We start from the raw sequence: 9,060 nt of genomic DNA on the forward strand, positions 1-9,060 counted from the left end.
GCTCCACTTCACTGGCCCCTAGAAATTTCATTGAGTCAGAAGACCCTTCAAATTTAGTCACGTTTATTTCTTACCCAGTGATAGGAAAGTACTTTACCAACAAGCCAGAGCATTTGCTGCTTCTTGTTCCCTCGGTCCAGTCAGCATCATTCCATCAGTGTTAGGACCAGTGTTCTGTACTTTGGAAGAGAAAGATGATGAAGAGCTCTACAAACTAAATTATGACAGAAGGATGGAGAGCTTCAGTTCAGTTCAGTGCAGTCACTCAGTCGTGTCCGACTCCTTGCTGCCCCATGGACTGCAGCATGCCAGGCTTCCCTGTCCATGACCAATTCCCGGAATTTACTCAAACTCATTTCCATTGAGTCAGTCATGCCATCCACCATCTCATCCTCTGTCAACCCCTTCTCCTCCCACCTTCAATCTTTCCCAGAATCAGGGTCTTTTCAAATGAGTCAGTTCTTATCAGGTGGTCAAAGTATTTGAGTTTCAGCTTCAGCATCAGTCCTTCCGATGAATATTCAGGACTGATCTCCTTTAGGATGGACTTGTTTGATCTCCTTGTAGTCCAAGGGACTCTCAAGAGTCTTCTCCAACACCACAGTTCAAAAGCATCAATTCTCTGGTGCTCAGCTTTCTTTATAGTCCAATTCTCACATCCATACAGGACTACTGGAAAAACCATAGCCTTGACTAGATGGACCTTTTTTGGCAAAGTAATGTCTTTGCTTTTTAACATGCTGTCTAGGTTGGTCATATATGTTCTTCCAAGGAGCAAGCATTTTTTAATTTCATGACTGCAGTCACCATCTGCAGTGATTTTGGAGCCCCCAAAATAAAGTGTCCAGTAGTTACAGAAAATTATGAGTATTTCCTTTTCCCCAGTGCATTTACCTTGAAAAAATCTTTGAGTCCCTTTGGGGAGGGTGGGATAAATATTAAAAATAAAAATTCTGGCTATTGTAACAAGTCCTTCTTTAGAGGACTCAGACTTCCTTTCATTGAATGGTTTCTGGGGCTGTAAAGTGGCTCAATTCTGGGAATTACTGAAGACCCATGGCTATCTATTTTAATAATTCTAGTTAGATTTTGTTTCCCTTGAATTAAATCTTTTCTGCTTACAGAGATCAAGTAGGAATTTAATAAGCATCTATTTTACTTCTAGGGAAACCACAATTACCTAGCCAATGCCACAGGTCCATGTGGATCATACTATTCCAATGCTGCTGTCCATTACAGTAACTAGGACCACTGGATCTTTGGTGATTGATTGCTGCCAGTTGGCACCTGCCACCCTGGGATCCATTAAATATCACTGCATTTTTTCAATTTAGTGGCTGTAGTTCCCTTTGTAGGATTTGGTCTTAGAGAAAACCACATATGGAGATCTTCAAGAGCTAGAGCTCCCTTCACAAATATATTTCTCATTTTGTTGGTGAAAAGGATGCCTTTTGCACAGTCCAAGTGTGAATTAATAGATTTTCAGTGACAAATCCACTTTAATTCTCCAATCCCTCCCTAAGACTGTGAGTTGCTTTCCCTACATCAAACAAAGTAGATTGTCCATTACCATATATCTCACTGTTGGCCACCTTTTTCTCCATGTTTTAGCCAACTCACCTGCTGGGAGCCAGCATGAGGAACTCTGCCCGTGGCAAAAGTCATGAGGAAGGAGGCTCCACATAAAGCAAAGGCAGGATCGAGACTCAGGAGACCCCCTGTTCCCGAGCATCTACCCCCGAAACCAGAGTCTGCCTACTTTACTGTTTTATGCTCTCACCTACACCTCTGACTTTATGCTCCCCACCAGCCCTCTCAGAGAAGGAGTTAACTTGCAGCTCCAGTCAATAAAAATTCCTGGGCATGACAAGAGTGTTTCAACTTACAGACTCCTCTGAAGGTTCTCTAGCCTGCCTGAGCAGGTTCGTCTGGCCAGGGTGTGATTTTTTACAGCCTCCCAACCATGAGAGGCACGAGATACTTTAAACTCTCTAAATACAGACTCTTTTGAGAAGTTAGAAAATTATTAGTATAATATAGTGGGTTGGTCAGAAATTATACCAGTGAAAGGTTTTCATTTGTTGGGCCAATATTTGCTGCTAAGTCTCCATATTCCTTGCCCTTATACAAATATATAACTAGCATATAGGAGAAATAAGTATTAACCTTTAAGAATAATCATGTTAAACCTTAGGCTAAGTAAATTCCTTTCTTGATTATAACCCCCTGCACCCTCACCCTATAGGAATGCAACTTTATCTGGTACCTTCGGAGGGTGGTGCCTGGTTTAAGAAAAAATCACCCCTGGAAAAAATAAGTTTTCTGGTTGACTGACCGTTATCAGAAAGGGCCATAAAATGTCAGCAGGCCTCATGGCCAGAAGATGATGTAAAACCCCTAAGACCTTTGTATAATTTTATATGAAGCACCTGATTTTGACAAGGGTCAGGTCTGCTGACCTCATGTGACTCTGTATTCATCCCTATGTATAACAAAAAGTATCTAAGCATATCTGAAAATAAAGAAAACGGATCAGTTTCTGGAAAGACGGATTCCCCTGTGTCATTCTTTCTTTCCCTTTTTGGCTGAATTCCCATCTGGAGCGTGGATGCTCGCCATGTCTACTTACTTGCCCTGGCTTCTAAGACCCAAGCCAGAGGGAGCCCAGGGTGGGGCACCCTCTGCTATTCAAGTGGGCGCCGGTGGCCTACGTAGATGGTGCAAATTCCTTGTCTTGGAGTTTTACTGGTATTCCATGTAAACCAAGTTATTCAGCCTCTTTTTCTCTACTAATTTTCCTACTACACTATTCTTTTCTAACCTTTCGTTATATTTCTAATTAAATAGCTTTTCCTAAAACACCAACTCCTTCTCCCCTTCGAATTACCCTGGATCCACCAGGGCTGGACCCCGGCACTCACCAATGAAACCTGTTGCAGTCCTTTTTAACTTCCAAAACTGTGGCCTAAAATAAGAATCTCTGCTAATTTGGTCCATACCAGTGTTTGGCCTAATCTAACATTATGTTCCTTCCACCATGCCTCCTCACTCTTAATAACCATACATGGTCCCCATATGACGCTCTGTGAAAATCAGAGACTCAGCACTGACAGAGCATGGCATACCTACACATGGGCACAGTTCATGGGTCACTCCACTGGGGTCTCACCTTCTGGGGACTCCTGGGACACATGTATACAGGTCTAGAAGCAAAGAGAGGCAGTTGGGGTGGGTCCTGAAGAGCGTGTGCAGTGAAGCGGACAATGGCAGCCTCAGAAGAGGCCGTAACCCTCCCCTCAGGCAATGCTGGCTTATCTGCCTTGTCTGCGCGGTCGTCTCCAGTGGGAAGATCAGAGCGCAACACCACTCCTCTTGGCCATACAGATTTATTGTTTTAATTTTTAGGTCCCTTGTTTTAAATTTTCCCCAGTCAATTCCCTCTCTTTAAACAGTAGGTACTATACAAGGCCAGCTGATATTAGTTGTGTTTTTAGCAAACTCATCTCTGTAGGTATAGAGATAAGGGCAGACACAGAAAATTTGAAGTCTCAGTAAGTAATTAACCTCCAATTAAAATAAATAAATTTATATTAAAAAATAATTTTTTTTAAAAGAAAATTTGAAGTCGTGTATATAGCACTCAAGTTGGGAATTTGAATCCTTTATTAGTAGAAGGTAGGGGTGTCAAGGGAAAACTGAGCCAAAGCTGAGTTGGGACCAGGAATGGAGAGAAACCCATATAAATGTTCTGCAGCTTAGTGGGGTAAGGGAACTGTTTAGCAGGTACTTGTATGTTATTCTTGAGTTGTGCTTTTCTTTAATTCTTTAGTTCATGAACATTATTGATAAATGCTAACACCAAGACTCTGTATTTTGTGAGAAAATGATGGTTTATACATGCTTCTATGTGTGGGTATAAGTAAATCCAATATTTGCCTGTTGAAGTCCTAAACTCCTTACCTCAGTCTGTCACTGAATTTAGAAATAGGGTGTTTGAGGGGGCAAGTGTAGGGTGGGGCCTTAATTCAAAATGATTGTGTATGTTGATGAGAGAAGCCTCAGAAGGAAAAAACCCTGGATACACCTTGATTTCAAACACAAAGCATCCAGGACAGTGAGAAAATACATTTGTGCTGTTCAGCCACACAGTGTTATGAGGTTTGTTATGGCAGCTTTGGCAAAAGTATATCACCAGTTATCAGCATATATATGTATATATGTTAGTGTATATGTGTATATTGGGGTGTGCATATGTTTATAAACTCATTAAGAAACCGATGGATGATCACTATCCTCATCTGCAAAAACTACACAGTTGCTTGTTGACCATAATCTTTTTTTATGAAATATCCAAGAAGAAATAAAAGGTATAAAATTAAAAATAAAAATCTTGTATCCTGAAGATACAAATATCCTGAAATCTTGTATCCTGAAATGTTGTAACCTTTTTATATGGAGACAATAACATAAGTCTTAATTTCTTCACCTCAGTGTTTAGAGTGAAAATGTACTTTATGAACAAACTGATTTTTTCCCAAACACTCTTCTGATTGCCTCTTTGACATCTTTGTTCCTTAAACTGTAGATGACAGGATTTAGCATGGGAATCACAATGCTATAAAATATTGACACAATCATGTCATGGTCTAAAGCATAGCTGTAACTTGGTCTCAAGTACATGAAGAGGATGGTCCCATGGTAAATGGACACTCCCGTTAGGTGAGAGCCACATGTAGAAAAGACTTTCCTTCTGCCTTCAGCGGAACGCATCCTCAGCATGGCCAGCAGAATGAAGCCATAGGAGATGAGGACAATCAGGACAGTGACCATCTCAATAGAGCCCATAAGGCAAAAGAGCAGAAGCTGGTTCGTGTGAGTGTCAGAGCAAGAAATAGCGAGGAGGGGAGGGATGTCACAGAAGACATGTCTGATTTCACTGGAGGCACAGAAGGAGAGGCTGAAAGTGGCCACTGTGTGTACAGTAGCATGCAAGATGCCACCCACATAGGAAGCAATGATGAGTGGCACATAGACTCTGGGTGCCATGCTGACTGAATACAGGAGGGGGTCGTAGATGGCCACATAGCGATCATGGGCCATTGCAGCCAGAAGAAGGCACTCTGTGGTCCCAAAAGTAACTAAAAGAAGTGTCTGTGTTACACACTCAGGATATGAAATAGTTTTATTTTCCACCAGGAAATTGACTATCATTTTTGGAGTGACAACTGAAGAACAGCAGGCATCCAAGAATGATAACACACTCAGAAAATAGTACATAGGATTGTGGAGCCTGGAATCCACAATGACCAAGGAAACCAATCCCAAATTCCCTATCAGTGTAAAAAGATAGGTTGCTAGAAATAGTAAAAATAGAAAAATTTGAACGTCAGAATCATCTGTAAACCCCATCAATATAAACATGGTAATTTCAGTCACATTTTTTACCTGAACCCTGTATAAATCTAAATCTGATAGTGGCCCTGACATTTCAGCTTTTATTGTTTTTGTTCTAAAGGCAGTATATAGTGAATATAAAGTCCACACAATTATACCCTCCTATCTGTTTCTTAGAAGGGTATATTGAATCCTAAAATTATTTGCAATGAGGGAATAAGCAGGGATTAAACATTGAGTTCAAGTGGATGTATCACCCTGTAAAAATAAATAAATTAATTATTGTCAGTTAAATTTGTTCCATTAAAATTTTTGCCAGTTTAGTTTATTTTCTGTTAAACTTAGTGCTTACTGTTTTAACATTACATCATTTTAAAAATCACAAATGCAAATAAATATAGGAAGTTTTAAATTAACAAATAATGGAAAGTACACATCTGAGTGCTAATCCTAGATTTTCATCAGTGATTATACCTTTCTTTCATTTTGCAACGTATAAATGGGAGCAAACACACATCATAAGATTGTGTTGAATTTAAATGATAAAAACCAATGTGGAAATTATTAAGCTTTAAAGAATGTCCAGATGACTAAATGGGATGTTAGACTTTCTTTTCAACTAGTGCACGAGGCAGCTTTTCCAAGCCAAATCATTTTATGTCCTCTTTTCTGACTACTTTCCCTGCGTAGCACTGCTGGAACAGTGGTGAACAGAACATTATTCTGCGGGTAAATGCAGTATGAACAAGAGCAGCAAGTGGTTGCTGTTTTTGTGGTTTTGCCTTTCAGCAGTCATTCTTTGAAAAACAACATTCAGTGTGCTCATTTTCTCCCCCACAATCTATTATAATGTTTTCTTGACTACCAACTGAAATTTTCTATACAAACGTTGTATCTCTGCAAAGTCCTTGCATGTGTGTCTGAGACATATTCTGAGCAAAAATAAACTATGGGACGTTCATTCCATATATTATAGTTGCATATGGAGTTTCTATAAATACTGTAAACCAAATGTCACCTGATGATACATAATAAAGTTCTTTCTCTAATGCATTGCTAAAAGTATAATATCCTGATTAAATCACAATGTAGTGTTTTATCACTGCTATATTTCCCTATGCTGGCAGTGTTGCTCATTCAAAGGAATATGAAAACAAGGAAAACGTACCATACATAATCAAAATGTTGATGAGTCACCAGTATCTGGTCCTACAGCTTCCATCTTTGAAACATAAGTATTGCATCTATATTATAGGAGCAAGATTTCAGCCTGTTAACTTTTGTTCTTCCTCAGCGTTCCATAGACCAATATGCATTAAGGGTGTGCAAAATCTGTAGTGCAGAGGACTGGGTTGAATTCAATGATTTAAAAATGATTTATATTCTTAACATGAAACATTATATTTTCTTTTGTTTAGACTTCCTTATACCAAGAGGAGAAGCAAATGATTGTTAGAAGAAAAAAAAAAAAACGAAAAAACAAAAGTTGTATGTCTTCGCTTTCCCAGAAACTTCCTTCTAACACACATAACAAGTAGTAATAATAATAATAATAATAATAGCACAATGTATGTGCTGAGTCATTTCAGTCTTCTCCAACTTTGCAACCCTATGGACCATAGTCCGTAGTCTGCCAGGCTCCTCTGTCTGTAGATTTTCCAGGCAAAAATACTGGAGTGTGTCACCATGCCCTCCTTCAGGGACTCTTCCTGACCCAGGCTGTTCTATCTTGATCACTGCAGGAACCCACGGCTCTTACGTCTGCAGTATCGTTAGGTGGGTTCTTTACCACGGGTGCCTCCTGGGAGGCCACGACAACAGCATAATACACAAAAGTATTAGGATAAACCAGTTTAGTTTGAAAGATACATTAGTAAAATAACTTATAAAACCACAATAATAATATTAAATAATGTATAGATTATCACAAAAATATATTTATGTTTTAAAATTTTCTCATTTTCTTTCACCCTCATCTATTTCTGTCTCTTGCTCTTCTCTCTCTCTTTTCTCTCTTTCAAGAAAAGAGGTATAGTGTACAAAAGTGTTTACCAGAGCGTGCCAGATACAAAACAGGAATTAGGCAAATAGGAAAACACACAGTGTAAAGAAAAAAAAAAACGATGCAAGCAAAATTTGAAAAATGTACCAATAGTTCCTCTACCAACCCTTGCCCAACATGAGTTGAACTGTGTAGATACACTTAAACATGGTGTTTTTCAATAAATATTTGAAAAAAATTTGGAGATTTGCAACAGTTTGAAAAGCTTTATAGAACTATGTAGCCTAAAAATATTTTAAAAATGAAAGATTATTTAGGTATGTCATGAATGCATGAAACCTATACAGATGCCAGTCTATCTTCATATATGCATTAATATAAAATTAATAATCTGTTAGTTTTCTCACTATTTTACAATTTTACTTTCGAGAAATTACTTGACTTTACAGAATGCTTCTCTTATTTAAATGGAGAAACCTGTGTATTGCCTGATCATTATAGGTATTTTTTAATGTAACAATGTTTTCAGTAACTGTATTATGAATATGACTGTAATATCATATGCCATAAAATGTAAGGACTTTATCTCCTGCATCCAAGGTGCTCCAGCACAGGCACTTCTATCAACTAATATTTCAGGAAATTAGAACTGATTATATCTAGCAAATATTACTTTAAGAGATAGAGCATAGAAAACCAAAAATATGGATTCCAAGTTTTTAACAAAATAGCCACATTCTGGAAAACTAAAACCAAATCAGTTCCTCAACTCTCATACAGTAAGAAAACATGCAGAACTTAATATCTGTGAAAAAAATACTACAAACACCAGCCTTGAAAAGAAGGAAAGACGTGGTAGCAGTTACCATGTGTTATTAAGGTTTAGAAAATGTGTGTACTTCATCTTAAGTGATCTACATAGCAACCTGCAGCTAAGTAATCCAGCATTTTATACATGAGAAACCTAAGGACTAGCTAGACACATAAGTTAACCAAGCTTACATAATAAGTTACTAGCAGAGTCAGGATTCAAATTCAGGATTTTTTGTTCCCGCATGTTAAGCTATTTCCCCTTGACCATATTGCAGACTCTTCGTGCTATGTCATAGTTCTGGAAATGGCATACCTTAGAAATAATGCCAAATAATATCTTCATGTATTTGAATTCATTTATTCAGTGGTCATGTATGGATGTGAGAGGTGGACTGTGAAGAAGGCTGAGTGCTGAAGAATTGATGCTTTTGAACTGTGGTGTTGGAGAAGACTCTTGACAGTCCCTTGGACTGCAAGGAGATCCAACCAGTCCATCCTAAAGGAGATCAGTCTTGGAATTTCTTTGGAAGGAATGATGCTCAAGCTGAAACTCCAGTACTTTGGCCACCTCATGCAAAGAGCTGACTCATTGGAAAAGACTCTGATGATGGGAGGGATTGGTGGCAGGAGGAGAAGGGGATGACAGAGGGTGAGGTGGCTGGATGGCATCACGGACTCGATGGATGTGAGTCTGAGTGAACTCCGGGAGATGGTGATGGACAGGGAGGCCTGGCGTGCTGCAATTCATGGGGTTGCAAAGAGTCGGACACAACTGAGCGACTGAGCTGAACTGAACTGATACAGCTCTTAGGTTAAGTATCAGGATATTAAAGCAAAACAAAACAAAACCC

The 9,060-nt window shown here is 38.9% G+C and overlaps 1 protein-coding gene across 1 annotated transcript; it reads right to left on the minus strand.

Annotated features, from left to right (window-relative positions):
• Positions 1-4,512: 4,512 nt before the first annotated feature.
• Positions 4,513-5,487, minus strand: LOC138420727 (olfactory receptor 5T9-like). The gene has a single exon (XM_069554151.1). The coding sequence runs from the start codon at positions 5,485-5,487 to the stop codon at positions 4,513-4,515; it is 975 nt and encodes a 324-aa protein (XP_069410252.1).
• Positions 5,488-9,060: the final 3,573 nt, after the last annotated feature.

Source organism: Ovis canadensis, chromosome 15 (assembly GCF_042477335.2).
Source record: "Ovis canadensis isolate MfBH-ARS-UI-01 breed Bighorn chromosome 15, ARS-UI_OviCan_v2, whole genome shotgun sequence".
Classification (NCBI taxonomy): domain Eukaryota; kingdom Metazoa; phylum Chordata; class Mammalia; order Artiodactyla; family Bovidae; genus Ovis; species Ovis canadensis.

Bases quoted from the DNA above. Each gene is read 5' to 3' on its own strand.
- LOC138420727 (XM_069554151.1), bottom strand. From the start codon at position 5,487: ATGTCAGGGCCACTATCAGATTTAGATTTATACAGGGTTCAGGTAAAA.